This window comes from Cyprinus carpio, chromosome A8 (genome assembly GCF_018340385.1).
Source record: "Cyprinus carpio isolate SPL01 chromosome A8, ASM1834038v1, whole genome shotgun sequence".
NCBI classification, from domain to species: Eukaryota; Metazoa; Chordata; class Actinopteri; order Cypriniformes; family Cyprinidae; genus Cyprinus; species Cyprinus carpio.
In genome coordinates, this window is record NC_056579.1 from 7,624,291 (window position 1) to 7,644,017 (window position 19,727).

A 19,727-nucleotide genomic window follows, 5' to 3' on the forward strand; every position below is an offset into this window, starting at 1 on the left:
TATTGAAGAGCCTTGGAATTATACATGCAGATATCATTCACAGAAATACTTGATAAAGATCATCATAACAAAAACAAAGATGCTTCGCTCAGAGAAATGGAAAGGAACACAAAATAACTAGCAGAGAGACAGGATGGGAACGTCTGGAAAAATATTAAAGGAGTACTGCTGGAATCACCTTGCATTAGAGTGCTCATCTTAAGTCACTGGAGGGAAATCCAATCTGCTGTTGCAAGCACAAAAGATATATGAGAGAGCTTTTTGCTGAATAAGGTCCTGCTCTCTTTTCTCTCAGAACATTCTCATCTGATGTACATCAGAGGTGAATCTGGGCATACTTGCTTCTGCAGGGGGTGTGAGACGTTTTCCTTCCTTGAGACTTAACTTTATGAATTCTATCAGGTTTCTGTAATATGAGATTGGCCCACCTCTTTTCGTCTCCTAGCAACTGCAATCGCCAGTCAGCCTGTGGAGGTGGAGCCTGCATGAAATCATCCATTAATTATTCATGAGTGCTTGGAGCAGAGGGTGACGTAAGGATAGAAACTGAGCATGCTCGCCTAACTCTGGCACCAACGGTAACCGGGCACCAGCCAGAGAATTGGATGTATAAAGCCAGCCCTTGGCTACTGCCTTTGTTTCATTTACACTGTATAATATATGAACAGGCTGAGTTTTGAGTGTGAACAAAGATTTTAAATTTAGCATTTTTAATTTAGCATCCATAGTCATGAGCTTCTGTAATCACTCCGGCCAAAAAGAACAGACCCTCACAACAAGCTGACAGACCACCATCTCCATATCATCGTCGGTGCATAGGGGCCAGTCAGAGAACACATGCCACCAAGAACCATGGATCAAGCTGTTTTGTGTGTGTTATGTGTGTGTTTTGTGTGTTTTTAGAGAGAACGCTGTTTTTGGCAATTTGCCAGTGTGTAGTTCAATGCCTTCTGAATGCCTGTCTGAATATGTACAGTATGTGTGTATGTACAGTATATATATATATATATTAATATGTGTGTATATGTATGTATGATATGTATATTGTGTGTATGTATGTATGTATGTATGTATGTATGTATGTGTGGTGTGTATATGTGTGTATGTATATATGTGGATGGATGGATGTGTATGTATGTATGTGTGTGTGTGTATATATATATATATATATATATATATATATATATATATATAAAACGTGAAAAAATATTAATGTTAATATTAATGAAAATATGTCAATGAAAATATATTTTACAAAATTATAAATGGAGCAAATCACTACTAAATAACTAAATAAATCCCCAAAAAAGAGAGAAACTGAAGAACTGAAATGGAAAGGTCTTAGCGAAACCTTTGCCTTGTGTTGAACTCTTCAGTGTTACTCAAGGATATTTCAGTTGAAATGTGTCACTTTAAGCCACACCAACTCCAGGAACCAGCCTCCTCTGTGCTGATCGGTAAAAACATTCTGTTTATTGTTTTAAGGTTCACTCGTTTTGTGATATGATTTATGCCTCTGTATGTATAGGGACAGTTATTGTAAGGTATGTGTGTTAGTATTGATAGTACATTGATAATACTTTAATAAAGAAAAATGGCAATGCCGAATATTACTTTTAAAACTTGCAGTATAAAAACACCTAAATGCTGCATATTTTTATTTAATTTGCTAATATTGTTAGATTTAATAAATCTTTTATATAAAGGATTGTTCAGTAGCATATACATTTTTGCTGTGCAATTAAAATTGGTATAAAATAATGAAATTTCATTGGTGTCAACTAATAACGTTTTGGTTAATTCAGGATAATTGGGACATTTTCCCCAGTTATTTCAATGGCAAAACTTCCCCAATTTACCTGAATTCACCCTATATAGTTAATTATTATAAATATAACATTTATGTGCATAATTTTGTTTGTTGTATATCAGTCAGTATTGAAGAACTGTGCTTGTTGTCCAGATGTCCCTAAGAAACATGTCTGATCAGTATCCTGTGGCCATGGCCCTAAAAGCAGCCTGATCTATAAGGACTTCTTTAACCCAAGTTAGTCATCTAGTTCTTCGGACTAGTTAATTTGTCCCTAGTATGTGTGTGAGAATATGAGTGATCTCGATATTTTTACCCTAACTGCCATGTATGCATGTGCATGTTAAATGACATTTAAAGTCTGGCAGATGGTGGGGGGATGCTGTTTTTCCACTTGAGTGAAGCATCAGCGTGCTGCTAAGGTGATTTCCTCGATTTCAGCAGCGAGCTGTATTGAACTGGCAGGACTGTGTGTAATACTCCCTCCAGGCCTAGAGAATCACCCACACATGTGTGTGTGTTGTGTTAATGCAACACTCATCAGTTTTAGGAAGATAATTTGGGTTTAAACCTTCAGGTGCTGTTGTTGAATGGCTCACTCTATGGTGAAGGTGGGCAGGATTCTGGCTAATGCCTGTCATGAGAGTTATTGCCCAGACAGAGTAATCGTTAACTACCGGTCCTGTGTGCAAACAGAGCATGAGATTCCAGTTTTATCTCAATTGCACTTAATCCCCTCCCCAACCCCCCACCCCCGCCTCTCACTCTCTCTCTCTCTCTCTCTCGCTCTCTTTCATTCTCTGATTCATGCACTAGCTAAACAAGATGCTGTCAGTATAACAAAAACATAAAGTCAGCTCAAAATATAGTCCACTGAACAGATGAGCCCCAGTGTGTTGTACTGGCTTGACTGAAGTGGTAGGTTGAAGATTGAGTGTAACGGCTGGACAATGTTTATTTAATATGATTGTTGACAATATTAAAGGGATAGTTCACCCAAAAATGAAAATTCTGTCATTAATTATCATTATCATTAACCTTCAGAACACAAATTAATATATATTTGATGGAATACAAGAAGTTTCTGATCCAACATAGACAGCCACGTAACTGAAACGTTTTATGGCCCAGAAAGGTAGTAAGGACATGGTTTAATTAGTCCTTGTGACATCAGTGGTTCAACTATAATGTTATGAAGCTACAAGAATATTTTTTGTGTGCAAAGAAAACAAAAATAACGACTTTATTCAATGATTTCTTTCCTTTTGGGTCAGCCTCCATTGCCCTATACATAGTGAATATATAAATTACCGAAATATATTTTTAATGTGTAAAAATGGTTCCCATCCTGTAGTGTACGTCCTCGGTGTAACGTCACATAATAGCCAGGGATCTTTTGCTGGGTTCACCCGAGGTTTCACTTTTTCTCATCAGTTGTGTGTTCTATTCTTGATGATGTTCGTCAGAAGTCTTCAGGGTGAGGCTGAATAAATGAGTTTGTAATCTGTGCTCCATGGTTCTTGAGGTGCTTGCAAAGATGATTATTCATTGTTCTTCAGTGGAGGAAGTTTGCTGGCTGCCTCCAATCTCAGTCTGTCTCACAGAGTCAGTGCCAGACCTCCAGAACAAAGCTCTCCTCTTCTCTCCTGGCATACAAAGGTTGTAGGTTCAAACCCTGCTAGCTGTTTTAACTGTAGGTTGGACTGTGGACATGATCTGTCTCATGTAATGTATCTTAAAACTGTATGGTCATGATGTTTGACAAATGTTGACTAGTCACCATATAAGGAAAAATGCAATAAAATGGTAAAAATGTATTAATGTGATACTGTACTTTATGACACATACATTGTTTTGGATTTGTGATAAAGCCTTTAAAAGCTGCATTACTATGTCTCTTGTCTCCTGTTGAACAGTGGATTGACTGTCTTTTGCCCCCTGTGAACAGACTAGCTCGGCCTCGGGCTAATACACAGCTTGTCTGTCTCTCTTTCAGTCTCTACTTATTAAAATTTGTTACATTTTATAAATATTATTTAGCTATTCAGTGTTTTGTTTTAGAAGCCATTTTAGGTGTTCTCTCAGTCTGGCTACATCCGAGGCTTTACCATAAATAGTCCTTGAATGTAATGCTGTAGATGTCACTTACTCCTCCGTAAGGTTGTGTGTTGCTCAGAACCCAGATGGACTGTGTTTGGATCCAACGTGTCTGTGTTGTCGGGTTGGTGGTGAGAAATGTGATGTAACAGTCTTGAGCTGAAGCTTTCAGCTCACCCGATTCTTCATCCAAGCTGGCTGGATGAAGAAGGCGGAATCATTCTCAGCATGTCTAGAATAAGGGATTTTGTAAAGCAGGCTGGTAACTGCATTTACAATCCTGTATGTGTTTTTATAGCCGGATATATAACTGCATAGGAGAATCGTATTTGCCAAAATGATTGCTTGCCTTTAAACGTCCCTTAAAAAGAGGAGTGATTTTCCTTTTGAATTGGTTGAAAATGTTCAAAGCAATGAAACAATCCTGGTTTGCAATGTGAATGTTTATTTAGCATTGATTTATATTCTGCACTCATCCTGCAAATGTTTAATATTCTTCAAACAAGTCCTTCCATATTCATGTTTCCTGTCTGGCACCTGCAGTCCAGTAACAGATCAAACTTCCTCTCACTGGACCTCTTTCTCTTTTCTGCTTTTTTCCTTGATCAGGACCAGTTCGAGAATCTCGACAAACACTCACAGTGGGGAATCGACTTCTTAGAGCGCTATGCAAAGTTTGTCAAGGAGCGCCTGGAGATCGAGCAGACCTATGCAAAGCAGCTACGGTAAGCAACTTCTGACGATAATTCATCTGATGTCAGTGAGAGGTTTTATTGCTCTGATTACATGAAATAAGTGGGTTAATAAAATATGAATGATTTGAGTGAGTGATACAGATGCACTGTAGCTGTGTTTACAAGAGATGCACATAACTACATGCTTATAGAATCAACTGGGTGAATTTTCTAAACAACTAGTTGACTAATTGGCCAAAAAAGAAGCCTAGTATAATATTATAATAATGATTTTAGTTGACGGGGTCAACCCTAGTGATCCATTCCTGAAGTTTACAGGCATTGCAACAGTCTACTAACAATATCTTACCCTTCATCTTTGATATTATTGCTATTAAAATAACAAAAAAATTCAGCTTATTTAAAATCTAACATTTAAGACTACTTTAAAATAATTTAATGCGCACTACTCGTGTGCTTTTATAATTGGCAACAGCAAAAAATGCAAAAGACGCCATTGTTAAGTAAATAAATGTTGCTAGTAATAACAAAAAAGTCATTTACAGTAGTTCCTCAGCCTAACTGTACATTTTTAACATCTTTGCACATTATTAGAATATTAAACTGATGTGCCATCTCAGGTGTGCATATGTTGGCTGTTTTTTGAATGTGGCTCATTCAATCAGTTTTTGTAGTGGAATGATCTATTTTTATAATAGGGCTCCTTTTGTGTGGTTTGACCCGTGAGAGACAAATCAGGGGTCAAAAAACACTGCAGGCTCTAAGTTGTAAGATTTGATATGAGATCAAACTGAGAATGAGACGCACGCCATGAATTCGCCAAAGGACATGCAATGACTTGCAGCTGTGGCCTCCTCTCCTGTCCTCTCTTCTCTACTTACCTCTCCTCTCCCGGGATGTCTCTGTCCCTGTGGACATTCTGCTGTTGCCTGGATACGGTTATAGAGTCGCTCCTCTTCCCCCCTCTCAAATCTCATTGAAGGTTCTAGTGTAGTACCACATTCATTCTACCTGACAGGTCCCACGCTGCTCTCTAAACCCCCCTCAAGACATGACATGGCAACACCCAGACGGTTTTCTCTCTCAAGGGTTTCCATAGTAAGGGGTGAAACCACAAATACCCTTGTTTGATTTTAATATCTTTTTATTTTATTTTTTATTAACCATGTAATTCAGCGTTTATACATATATATATATATATATATATATATATATATATATATATATATATATATATATATATATATATATATATATATATATATATATATTAAAAAAGGCATCTTTTTTCAAAAAAGCATATTGTTCAGCAAACTGTCCAGTTGTCTTTCAAATTTAGTTTAAATTGAATAAAGAATTATATTTATTAAAAAATATTATTTATAAATGAACATGCAAATTAACATAAAATGTGTTATTAACATGCATATGTGTATGTATAAAGTTTATACATATTTAAAATTAGTATTTTTTTATTCAAAAAAATGCTAACAAATATATATACTTACAATATTAATACATTTTATTCATTACATTTTTACATTGTTTGAAGAGAATAAATGTTAATTTAATAACCAATATTTTCTTTTAAGAAAAATCATGTCATCAAAACTATTTGAAAAAATGTAAATAAAAAGTATTTTTAATTTCCAGTAAAATACATTTATTGTGTATGGTTACCGTAATATAAAATTATTCGTTCAGTGATGCAAAATGTTGGATTGTATTCCTGCTCTAAAATTCATTGTTAAAACATTTTGAAGTGCACATAGCATATTTTTCCACATCAAAACAACTGTTTGTTGCTTATCTATTAGAAGCTTATGTTTTTACTGCAGACCTAAAATTCAGCAAGATCGTCGGAATCAAAAATAGATGCTGAGATACTTTGGTTATGAGTGTACTAATCATAACCAGGTGAAAGGAGAGGGGAAGTGAGTGTGTGTTTGATCTATTTCATGAAGTGGATTTGAGGAAGCTATCATAAAGGAAGTGCCAAACATAATTAACGCAGCTTGATGGGGGTCTGGTTTGGGGAGAAGGGCTGTCCCACTTCATGAGCACACTCAATGGACCCCCCCACACCATCCCCCATCCCTAAAGACAGCAACATGCCTGAGCACAGCAGTGCAGCTTCTCTCAAGAGCTCCCACATAAGATTTGTTTCTGCGTTCCTTCCCTTGAGTTTATACTGCGTGGGACGAGAGAAGAGGGAAGACAGATTAGCATAGCATCACTTTTTTTGCCTGTTTACCATGGTCTACTTTAATTCTCTGATACACAAAGTAAACACACTGTAGACAGACTCCTTGTTGTCTTCATGGCTGTATGAATAACTTTAGTTTTAGGGGGTATTATAATCCCTAATGAGTAGTTTTGTTTGATCTATTCATAACATGAGCTGTTTTTGTGTTTCTCTATGTATTCTGAATATTTCTTTTTGTTTCCCAACAGGAGTCTGGTTAAGAAATACTGCCCCAAGCGCCCCAAAGATGACGAGCCCAGGTGAGATAAAGTGCATACTTATTTTATTTTTTATTTTTTTCCCACTTATTTTGGTGTGCTCTCAAGTGGTTATGTTTGCAGCTATTTACACTTTTAATGGATAATTTAAATAAAAGTGATTTATATATAGTTAGTAACAGACTATTACATATACTTCTTGAATATTTGATTCTGATTGGTGAGTCAGGAAATTATTTTGGTCAAATTTTCAAACTGTATAATTGACTATTGTCCACAGAAACTGATTTCCTGTATAGGTAGACTACTTTCATGTGTCTCATATCACTCATATGCAGTATGTTTCCTCATAGATAGTCTATCACAAAAAAAAAAAAAAAAAAAAAAAATTCTATTTTTAATAAATGCTGTTCTTTTTTATGTTTAGGATTTTTTTTTTTTTTTTTTTTTTTTTTTTTTATTAAAAAAACCCTTATTTGTGTGTGTGTGTGTGTGTGTGTGTGTGTGTGTGTGTGTGTGTATAAGTGTGTAAGTAGAAGTATTTTCCATCTACTTTAAAAAAGGCTGGCTTTGGGGCTAAAAGATCCTCAGTTAGTGACAGTGTTAATGTCCATCTTTTCTACACATTTCTACATGGCTGAGAGGGCTAGGGAAATTGTCAATAATATCATCTGTTTACAAGTGATTTTATTGAGACAGTTACAGCAGCACGTGATAGTAAAAATTACAATAATTAATATAGCACAATATCTGCATTGATACATGTGGATGTATAGGCATACTGTTTTCATTTTTTTTTTAAAGGCAAAAGAACAACTGTCTGTTGACATGCCTGATGATAAAGATATGTTGGGATGTAGATTATATTCAGATTAGCATTTATATACTCAAGATTTCTAAACATACATTCTGATTTACAATTATATTGTCTGAATAATAATAATACATTTTCACAATTTACATTTATATATTCAAAATTACAGTTATATTTTCAGATTTACTATGTATTCAGACTTTTAACTATATATTCAGATTTACTTATAAAAATGTATTCATGATTAACATTTGTAAATAAAATTCGGACTTAAATCTATATTTTGCAGTTTACATTTATATATTCACAATTTACACATATATTTAGATTTATGTCTGTATATATAGATTTATTAAAATATACTCTGATTTACTTCTTTATATTCAGACTTACAACTATATATTCACAATTTATATTTATATATTCAGATTTTATATAATTAAATGTGTATGTTATGTGTGTGTGTGTGTGTGTGTGTGTGTGTGTATATATATATATATATATATATATATATATATATATATATATATATATATATATATATATATATATATATATAAAATATAAATTACTGAACTAAAACTACAACTGAAAGAAAGATAAATTAATCTTAAAAAAAAAAAAAACTAATAAATGACAAAAGTGGAAATTAAAAGCTGGAAATAAAAAAAATAAAGGTTTGAGCTACCATTTAGTTCTTTAAAGTTGAACTCATGATATTATTTGATTGTATGTTTTGGCCGCAGTTACTGTCCTAATAAGTATGTTTCTTCCCTGTTGGCTGTAGATTTTGGTTGAAAGCAGAAACGGGGGAGTATATGCTGGGTGTCTGCTCCAGACCCTCCCATATCCCGTAATTAATTCCATTAGATGGGCATAATTTCTCCCAGAATGTGTTTTTGTCCCAGGACATTCCTCATGAAGTGTAGAGACAGACCCCCGATTAGAACTCAACCTTGGAGGTGGGGGACATTTGCTTTGGAAAAAAATCTCTGTCCTGCCCTCTCAATACACACACACGTCTAAAGAGGAGAGATGAACAGCTTTTTGTGTGTGTGTGCATTTGTGAAGCGGGGGATTTTTAATATAGTGAGCTAGTCATGCCTTGCAGACTGACCTTTAGTCAATATCAACATACAGATAGAGTCTGCCGGCCCCCAGGGCCCATGACGGCAACTTGAGGAGAAGCTGCATGTGACTGCTGATAAATGCACTTAATTTTTTATGAGGGCGTAGACATCTCTCAGAAATCTGGCAGTAAAATGTCCCATATTAGAATGAAAGCCTTTAGTTCAGATATTCAGATATCGTAAAATTACATAATAAGGTCTTTTAAAGTTTACTAATATTTCTAAATGGTAATAGGTTGACACGTAGGTCATTTTGAGATTATCACCATGTTGTTACTCATTCTTTACTTTTGTGCTATGGACATCAAACGTAAAAGAAAGCTTGCAAAATTGGATTTGTTTGATGGAACTGAATATTTTAGCAAATGGAAAGTATTTGTTGCAATGGTGTGCTGTGATTTTAAACTGGAAAATAGCCATTGATGCTACTATGGCAATAAAAATAAATAAGATTTAAACCGATTACGTTTACCATTTACTTGATTTTTTAATATTTTCTTCCTGCAGGTTCACATCCTGTGTGTCATTCTACTCTATACTGAACGAGTTAAATGACTACGCAGGTCAGCGAGAGGTCGTTGCCGAGGAGATGGGGCACAAAGTCTATGGGGAGCTGATGAGGTACTCACAGGACCTGAAGGCAGAGAGGAAACATGTGAGTGTCGAATACATGCACCTGAGACAACTGCACATTCTGGTGAAGTTCAATACAAGAAGTTGTATTTTAAATATTGTTGTATCTTGTCTGATCAACAGCATCTCCAGGAGGGACGGAAGGCCCAACAGTATCTAGACCAGTGCTGGAAACACATGGATAATGTGAGTCATTTTGAGATTAGAGATCAGAAGTACTGGTACTTTGGTACAAAAAATCAGTCAATTATGGCTGAAACAAGCGGGACAGTTTGACTGCTTGCTACTACTACTAATAACTTGTTTACTTAATTCAGATCTTATTTATTTTTTTATTTTATTGGCTGTAATTTGTTTGTTTTTCTTTTCTTTTATTAGTAACTGTTCCCTTTATTAATAAGTAATTATTAATTAATTAATAAATACTTTGATGATAATAATAATATTAATAATAATTATCATTTGAAACCCAGGTCGCCTTACAAAGTTAGATTAAAAAAAAAAGGTAAATTAACAAACAAACATAACAAAACATGATTTCACAGATCAAGCGCTGAAGAGTATTATTCAGAGAAAAAGTAAGCAGGGAGGATGCTTTACCATATGCTTTTGATTTAATATTCAATGGCATATTATTTTTTGTTGTTTTGAATATGAGAAATGTGAAATTTTACTGGTATTATCAACCACAGAAATTTTGGAAAAGCATCAGCCCTTTTTGAGATGGTTTGTACGCCTGCTAGTTGCACTGTTGTGTCGATGGCTGAGTGCAAGTGACTGATTCACAACCTCTCCTCCAGCTGTGACCTGAGATCCAGATATATCTGTTTGTGTTTATGTGCATGTATAAAACAGAAGAAAGTGTCAAAGACTGTTGGCAGTGAGTGTATAAATGGAAACCTTCCTGTGCCATATTCATGTTATCAAGCTCTCTCTTTCCATTCTCCCTTGCTTTCTGATTCATACCCTGCACTGCATTCCTACATCCTGTACATTTCCTGCCTGTCAGTGCATCTCATAGACTGTACAGCTGGAGTATTTTTGTAGCTTTATGGTTGCTGCAGCTAAAGGCCAGCAACAGCTGAATCTGGCATTGAGAATGGCCATGTCGTAATAACATAGATATCCCTCGTTCTTGCACTGTCACGAAATGAAACACAGATGCTTTGGAAGCTTTTACACAAATTTCATTAGCACTCTCACTCTCTGTACTGTTTTGGATTTTTGTTTGTATCTTCATCTGTATTTATGTTGCTACTTCATCAAAACATGACAGTTTTTATGACTGTATTTGACGCAGGAAGATCATTAATGCTTAAGTAGTGTTGCAGGAAATGCGTCGTGTGTTTTGACAGCCCAACAATGTGTCTCCTTTTCTGTATGGATTTTACAGAGTAAAAAGAAGTTTGAACGGGAATGCAAAGAGGCCGAGAAATCACAGCTCATCTATGAAAGGCTAGACAACGATATCAATGCCACAAAGTCAGAGGTGGAAAAGGTGGTTTGTGTGATCCTAATGTACTCCACATTACTTCTTAAAGTTATTGACTGAATATTATCTGAACCATTTGGAAAAAACGTTGCAAAACAGTACTTGAGTGCAGTTTTTGGCCAAAGACTGAAAGTTGTCCTAATGCCTGAGCTGTATTCCTGAAGTATTAGTAATGTAGATGACCATTCATTCTGTCTTAGGCAAAGTCCCAGCTGTATCTGAGACAACACATGGCGGAGGAGAGCAAGAACGAGTATGCAGCCCAGTTGCAAAACTTCAACTCTGAACAGTGGAAACATTTCAATGTGGCCATCCCTCAAATATTCAAGGTGATGATATCCCTGATTTGTAGTTTCTGATATTTCAATAATTTTTTTTTGTAAGTTCTTGAAGGCCTTTTTTTTTGTTTCTTTCAGTATTCATTTTATTTTTAAGTTTTAGTAATTTTTGGTGCTTTTTATGTTAATGTTTATTTATTTTACTTTTAATATTTCTGAATTTATTTTTCAGTTTTAGTATTAGTAATTTTAGTACTTCAACTTATTTTATTCCAGTTAGTTGACAGGGCAACATTTCTTTATGTAAATTTTTCATCTAATATTTATATTTTATTTCAGCTTTATTTCAGTTAACATTATTTTTAATAGTTTGAGTTATCAATAACACTACGATAAATAGCATTTGGTTTGTGACCGCTCACAGAAAAGATCTAATGAATCAAATGTCTTGTGTAGTTTTGTGTATGTAGTTGAACCTTTGTGTCTGTGTGCTTGTAGAATCTGCAAGACATGGATGAACGGCGGACGGTCAAGCTTGGCGAGATGTACCGGAGCTTTGCTGAGGTGGAACGAAGAGTCATTCCCATTATCTCAAAATGCTTGGAGGGCATGGTGACTGCCGCTAAAAATGTGAACGAGCGTAGGGTAAGTCCTGAAACGCTATTAAAATGTTCAAGAGTCCTACAAAAAACAACTGCGTATTGGTAAAACATCTGTGAATTCTAGAATTAAATATCAATAGAAACACTGCTGTTCAAAAACAAAAATAAATTATATTTTAAAATATATCAAAATAGAAAACCGTTATTTTAAATTGTAATAATATTTCAGATTGTTGCTGATTTTACTGTTTTTGAACAAATAAATGCAACCTTGGTGAGCATAAGAGATCCAGGTGGTGCAGTTATGACATCTAACATGCTTTGATAACCAGGCTTCATCCATTTGTTGCCTCAAGTAACTCCATTATGAATTTAAGGAAATATACCATACTTCTCCCTGAGGTCATTTTGTACCTGTGATCTCCATGGTAGCTGCGGCCCACTTCTTGAAAAAAGGGATTATCAGAGACGGTGAGTAGGCGGGAGGAAGCAAGGGAGTGGATGATTGGTAGCAAGGGAGGATGAGAGAAACATAAGTTGCTAGTTTTCTTAGTGCTGTCACCAGCACTGATGCTTATGAAAAAGTTGTGTGTGGCGCCACAACCACTGATTAAATTTTTATCTTGCCCTCTTTTAGTCTCCTCTCTTTCTCTTTCTGTCCTGGTCTTGTATGAACACTACTGTTCAAAGGTTTGATGTTGGTTAAATTAATTTTTTTTTTAATGTTTTTGAAAATTCAATTTTGTGCAACAAGGCTGTATTTATTTGATCTATCTACAGTAAAAAAAAAAACAGTTGTGAAATTGTTTTTTCTATTTTAATATATTTTTAAATGTAGTTTATTCCTGTGATGGCAAAGCTGAATTTTCAGCCTCATAACTCCAGTCTTCAGTGTCACATAAGCCTTCAGAAATCATTCTAATATGCTTAGTATGCTTGGTAAAAAAAAAACTTATTGACCCCAAACTTTGAAAGGTTGATATAGAACTTCTAAAAAATGCTTTGACTTTGGAGTCTTAAAAGTTCTTATCAAAAAGTAGGACTTCAGCTCTATGTGAACAAACTAAAAGCAACTTAGTAAAGTCTAAGACTTCTTAAATACAGACGCTTAATCCTGCGTCCCACTAGCCAATTTTCTTTTTGCTAGTTTTCCATCATAAGTTATATTTTAAAGAGGATCCCCATTTTTCTTGAACAACTATGTGTGCAGCCTCAGGTGTGTTAAAAGCCCCAGCAAACCCATGCTGAGTTAATAGCCCAACCGACCTTCAGACAAGATCTCAGTGCTCATAACACACATTTAGCAGCTCCTAACTAGATAGGGCTTGGGCGCGTTAATTCTGGGACGTGGCGGCCATGTTGATGGCGTCGTGATGTAAAACATACAGCAAGTCGAACGAGAAGAAACAGAGTTGGGAGAAAGAAAAAATATGTTAAAATCGCGAAAAGGTTGTGGGATTTACAGGGATACGCTAAGTAGGGATGCCAGGGATCGGTATGTGGACAAAAACGGCACTATTAACGGTTTGGATCAATATGAAAATCCCAACAAAGAGTGGAGCACCGACGACGGCTTGCTGCCGAACTTTTCCATTACAGATATCTTCGGCTACCTTGTTTGTTTTGTTAGCGCCTACACTTCTGATCAGTTCAGAAGCTACAAGTCACTGGAGTCGCATGTGCAGTTCACAATGGGATGGGTTAATGAGCTGCAGATCATAAAAGCGGCAAACAGTATACAGTAATCCGGACAAAGGTAAACTGCACTCCGCCTAGTTGCTAGTTTAGTTACCGTTAGTGCTAACAACCATTCACATGTACTTTTAACTAACTTTATGTGTTTCAAAAGTTTAGTTAGTAGCTGTGTCCCTCCCGTTTTTTTTTCCGGGGTTCTCATGTATTTGAGCTCTTTTCCCTGTCTTCCGTTGTAGTATTTTCCTGTAAAATATCCCGTTAGCCCTTCCATCGGACTGTTGTCCTGTTGCTACACAGTTGCCCTTCCAGAAAAACAGATATTTTTAAACCATCGTTTTGCTTAACGTTACTTGAAAGCAACCTTAGCGTGATATTGTTTTTTTTTAAGATAACAGCGTGGTTGTTGTGAGAGCAGGATTTCACACCATGTAAGCAAAGTCACGTTAGACATAGCTTCACAATCTCGCTTAGTTAATGCAGCAGTTTTGTAGTACGAATTTTTGCTGTCAGCAGAGGGACAGCAACAGAAAGATGAATGTAGAAATTTTCCGGTTTTTTGGATGAGTAGCCCAGGAAATTTCCCTTATTTTCAGTGTTTACTTAAGCTATATAAATTAATATTCAGATATTATACCTCACTGGTCTCCGTGGTCGCGCGCCTCCAAGCAGGAAAGCAGTGGCAAGTTAATCCATTTTTTTTCAAAGGGCGATTATGTGTTGCGCTATTACACCCCACAATACAGCAACGGTTTACCATGGTTGAAATAGATTTTTAATTAATCAAATTAAGACACACGGCTGAGAGGGAGTATGTCTAAACACTGCGCAGTAGTCTGAGTAGCAGTAAAGGAGGCCATCAGCATGGCGGCCACGCCAAGTAATGACGTCACGACGCCCAAGCCCTATAGTACGCATTAATCTGGTCCTGAGTATTGGTATCCATCAGCATCTCTTGTATGCTTAATAATTTATTTATAATTGATGTAATTCTGCATTCACATTTTGGAGAATTACTGTAATTTCAGGATCACATCTTCATACTCGGAAATGATTTGTTTCTTTGGTAACACTCATAGTAGTATGTCACCATGTTTTTTTTTTTTTTTTTTTTTTTTTTTTTGCCCTGCCCAGCAACAAACCAATCGGCTCCGATTATGACCTGAATCTGTTTTATTTATGAGCTCACTTGCGTTGTTTTGGGATTTCCTAATGCCCTCTGCTTGAATGCTGAGGTCAAGAGAGGCTCATGGAGGCAGTTAAACGGGTGACATGAATCCAGAGCTCTTTTGTAATGGTACCACACCCTGGACAAACACATAGTCGTCCCAGACCAGCTAACCATCCTGCCTTATTTCACAGTTTACCAACACTATAGTACTCACTGTTCCTTCCTTTGCATAATATGAGATAACACAAACACATAGTCGTCCCAGACCAGCTATGAACGGTAGTGTAGCACTATAGTACTCACTGTTCCTTCCTTTGCATAATATGAGATAACATTACACAGGATTCTGGGATTGTAGTGGAGTCATTCAAGTCGGGGTTTGAACCCCCGGGTGATTTCCCCTTTGAGGACTTCAGTCAGAACATCCAACGAACAGGATCAGATGGCACCATTGGGACCCCCAAAACGGAAGGAGGCAAACCGGATCCTAAACACGCTGTTGGCAGGACCAAAAACAAACTCTGGCTTTTTGGGAAGAAACCGAAGGTGAGTTCCACAATCACTTTTCATTGCTGAGCAGCTTTCTGTTCCATTTTAAGGTTCATTTGCTTAGAATAGGTGATAAATTAAAAGCCCGCATGACATCCAGTCTCTCTTCTTTGGCTTGTGTGAACAGTAAAGTACTATATGGCTAGGTAAAACTTTAACTTCTGCTTTCTTACCTATGCTGTCAGTACCTACAGACTTCCTGACCTTTTTATATCTTTTTAACAATATAGCTTCACGTTTATCCTTCCCTTAAAAGTAGTTCTTGTTTTTAAAAACCCTTAATTTGAATGATGTAATGAAAGTTAAAACTTCCTTCTAAGCAGCATTTAACAAGCTAGACTTTGCTCATTCAGCCATTTAACTAGCTAGATGAGTTATTTTAGATGGGTTTTGCATGTTCATTTGTTTGTTTGGTTAGTAGTTCACCGTAAATCTTTGTTGTCCCAGATTCCCCCATCCATCCCTCCCCCTTCTCTCCCGAGTTTTCCCTCTGGCCATTTCCAGTCTCCTAAATTTTCTACAGACCGGATAGCTAACCATCTATCTGAAATGAGAAATGCAAAAACTAAGATCCCATCCTTCCGAACTGTGAAAAGAGGGGTAAGAGTCGGCCCGGAACTGGCGTGTGTGGGTTTGTGGTGATTATGATGTTTGTGCTTATGCTTGGGCCGGTTTCTCTCACCCAAGGTTTAGCTAATTCCTGCACATGAGGAAATGTGAATCACAATTGTTTTTGAGTGAAGGAATAAGACTTTATCTGGGTCCAAAGAACTGTGCCCCTAATTTTAGCTGTGGGATTTAAATGCTTGTATGATTGTACGGCTGCAGAATATGGTGGAGGGAGTGTTGGGTGGGTGTTTTTTTTTATTGCTTTATTTATTTATTTTTATACACATTTGCATATTACAGAATACAGCATAGTAGCTCTTTTCCATATACCTGTGTTCACACTGACAGTAATTTTAGTTACACGAGTTGCATTGCCTGTACTCTGCATTTTTGCATCGACATGATTGATGTTGCTTGTTTCTCTTGTTGAAAATTGCAGTAACTTGCAGTTACTTTACCGCTACAAATCGCTGTCTTGGTGAACATGTATTAAAACAGACTGGATGGAACAATGAATTTACAAACATAAGAGGACTGAGTTTAGTCTGGGAGATTCACTGTTTTGAATAATTCTCCTCTGAACATCTTTTAAACACAAAAGATCCAATTGTGAATCTTTTTGTAGAAAAGTGCCCATCAAAGTCATTTTAATTATCTTAAGAGTACCGGTCTGACCTTTTCTAAACAACAGAGCAAATGATTACACTTCACATATTGTTTGGTGAGGAAGCTAAAAGGTTAAATATTTGTGAATGGCTCTTTTAACTGGATACAGCTATTCTGAAATTTCACAAGCACCATCTGTTTCCTCAAGATTTTCTTGTGTATATAGCCAAGTTTCAGTAGTGTGTATCATTGTACACCAAACCTACTGAATGTTTGCAAATTCAAGTTACAATAGAAGAATATTGAATTGCTTTCATTATTTAAAGGAGTGGTTCACTTCCAGAATAAAAATTTCTAGGGATGTACAATAAATATCGGCACGATGTTAATGCGCATCTCGTCAGTAAAGCCGGTTCTGTAATCAGCTGTATATCTCTACACGTGCGTGCTTTCACGTGGAGCAGCATTTACTACACAGAGCCGTTGTTCGCTGACAAGCTGCGCAAAACCAAGATCATATGTTGTGCAGCTTGTCAGCTCTGTGTAGTAAATACTGCTCCACGTGTAGAGATTTACCGCTGATTACAGAACCGGCTTTACTGATGAGATGTGCATTAATATCGTGCCAAAATTTATCATGCATCCCTAAAAATTTCCTGATAATTTTCTCACAACCATGTCATCCAAGATGTTCATGTCTTTGTCTTCAGTCGCAAAAAAAATTAAGGTCTTTGAGCAAAACATTCCAGGATTTTTCTCCATAAAATGAACTTCAATTGGACCCAACGGGCTGAAGGACAAATTGCAGTTTTAATGCAGCTTCAAAGGGCTCTACACGATCCCAGCCAAGGAATAAGGCTCTTATCTAGTGAAACGATCATCATTTTCTTAAAAAACTTAAAATGTATATACTTGCACTATCTTGACTTCACGCATTATGTAATCTGGTTGCGTGATGTAGGTGAAAGTGCCAACCCGGTGTTTACAAAGCGAACATGCAAAGAAAGTCAAACGCCCTTTCCAAGATTTTAGATGTTTTTGAAGTTGAAGGAGAAAATGAGATACCCTACCTTTCTGATCCAGAGTGCACAGACGAAGAGCTGACCACGAGTGACCTTACCAACGTGATTACATCATGCGTGACACGCATCGCGGAGCTAGTGCAAGACTAGCATCTATGGTTAAAAAGTATATAAATTTAAGAAAATGATGATCGTTTCGCTAGATAATACCCCTGTTCCTCGGCTGGGATTGTGTAGAGCCCTTTGAAGCTGCATTAAAACTGCAATTTGACCTTCAGCCCATTGGGTCCCATTGAAGTCCATTTTATAGAGAAAAATCCTGGAATGTTTTCCTCAAAGACCTTTGTATTTTTTTTTTTTTTTTTTTTTTTTTTTTTTGCTACTGAAGACAGAAAGACATAATCATCTTGGATGACATGGGGGTGAGAAAGTTATCAGGAAATTTGTATTCTGGAAGTGAACTACTTCTGTTGTGGTGTTGACTAACAGACTGACAACTGCCATAACAGATAACCTTTTCCTAGTAGTTCAGATTAACTTATTTGAAAACCACATCAGGGCCTACTTCTGTAAAACCAAATTCCATGATATTACCTCTTCTTCTTTTTCCTTCTACTTTAGCTTACCTAGCTTAAACAGAAATATTGAAAACAAAGATGAGATTGGTGTGAGGTTTCAGGCTGATTCAGGTTTTTGACCAGACTTCTAAAATGTATTTCCTGTGGTATTATTAACCATACTATACTCATAAGAACTGAGCTAAAGCTACAGGCTAACACCTGATAAGATGGTGCCATTCTGTGTAAACGTGACTAAAATTGTCAGTCAAAATGCATTTGATTGACTGATGTTTATAAGAAATTTGCCTTTGTTCTTTCTGAAATGGCGTGACGTAACCATAACCTCTCAGTGGTCTTTAAAGCTGGTAAGTGATGTGTGTTTTGGACTGATGTAGTATAGATGTGATATGACGTTTAAGAATAGACGTTTGTGTGTTTAGTTCTAGGATGCTGTGACTGCAATGAAACCCCCTCCTTCCTCAAGTTGTAAAGCTTAAACCTGTCTTTCTTATAGTGTGGCTAAATGCTTATAAACTTTCAGTGGGATTGCAATATTGGAATGTATGCAAACAAATGGGCCCTTTAAGCTTTAGGAAAGATATCTCTCGTAAGAACGGCTGTTTATACCATGTGCATTGGAACTGCAGCTGGATGCCTGTCGATGCTTCTTTGCCTCCAACCAATAACCTGTATTTGTACAGGCGCCAACACTAGAAGACCTCAGCCACCTTCCCCCTGAACAGAGGCGCAAAAAACTACAACAGAGGATCGATGAGCTGAATAAAGAGCTGCAGAAAGAAATGGACCAAAGGTAGATCATGGAGAGTGCTACTCACTCACTCTCTCTCTCTCTCTCTCTTTAAAATAATTTCTCTATGTAGCAATGTGTGTTTCCCAAAAAAAACAATTATTGCTGAGAAAAACATATTTCTATTGGCTGAATTTTCTGTTGGTAGAAAAAAACTGAATTTACTTATTTATAAAAAATAACATTAATTTATATTAATTTATTATTTATTATTAAATTATTATTCTTGTTAAGTTACTTTTTTCATGTATTTATTTAGTTTTCTGTTTGCAGCCATGCATGCTCACAGTTTAAACTGTTTAAAGCCTATTAAATGGATAGAGAATGATATCTCAAAATCATAATTGTCCTTATCACAGAGATGCTCTTAACAAAATGAAGGATGTTTATGAGAAGAATCCTCAGATGGGAGATCCTGGAAGTCTCCAGCCTAAGATTTCAGAGACCATATGCAACATGGAGAAGCTCCGCTCTGAGATCCATAAAAATGAGGTAACCTTCCCAGAGGATCAGCTTATTGTTGCAGTCTTATAAGGAAGCACAGCCTCTGGGAATGTACATCTGGATAAATTTGACATAAAACAGCTGAGCGGCTCTGTGTGTCAGCCCCATCTAGTGGAGGAATGGACATAATGCGGTTTCCGCATCACATGAAATGCAATTTGTCTTAAAGTATCTCATAACATTCTCAACAGA

General features: G+C 36.4%; 1 protein-coding gene across 3 annotated transcripts in view; it reads left to right on the forward strand.

The window, feature by feature from the left end:
- LOC109059084 (formin-binding protein 1-like) overlaps window positions 1-19,727 on the forward strand; it is a 46,561-nt gene that overhangs the window by 23,422 nt on the left and 3,412 nt on the right. For 2 of the 3 annotated variants that reach the window (XM_042761900.1, XM_042761901.1), the window contains exons 2-12: window positions 4,517-4,632; window positions 7,057-7,107; window positions 9,517-9,664; window positions 9,766-9,828; window positions 11,036-11,140; window positions 11,335-11,463; window positions 11,911-12,057; window positions 15,220-15,423; window positions 15,874-16,026; window positions 18,925-19,034; window positions 19,391-19,523. In XM_042761900.1, the coding sequence (XP_042617834.1) occupies window positions 4,517-4,632; window positions 7,057-7,107; window positions 9,517-9,664; window positions 9,766-9,828; window positions 11,036-11,140; window positions 11,335-11,463; window positions 11,911-12,057; window positions 15,220-15,423; window positions 15,874-16,026; window positions 18,925-19,034; window positions 19,391-19,523 (1,359 nt within the window). The remainder of the gene's footprint in view (window positions 1-4,516; window positions 4,633-7,056; window positions 7,108-9,516; window positions 9,665-9,765; window positions 9,829-11,035; window positions 11,141-11,334; window positions 11,464-11,910; window positions 12,058-15,219; window positions 15,424-15,873; window positions 16,027-18,924; window positions 19,035-19,390; window positions 19,524-19,727) is intronic. The other variant, XM_042761902.1, reaches the window with a different exon arrangement.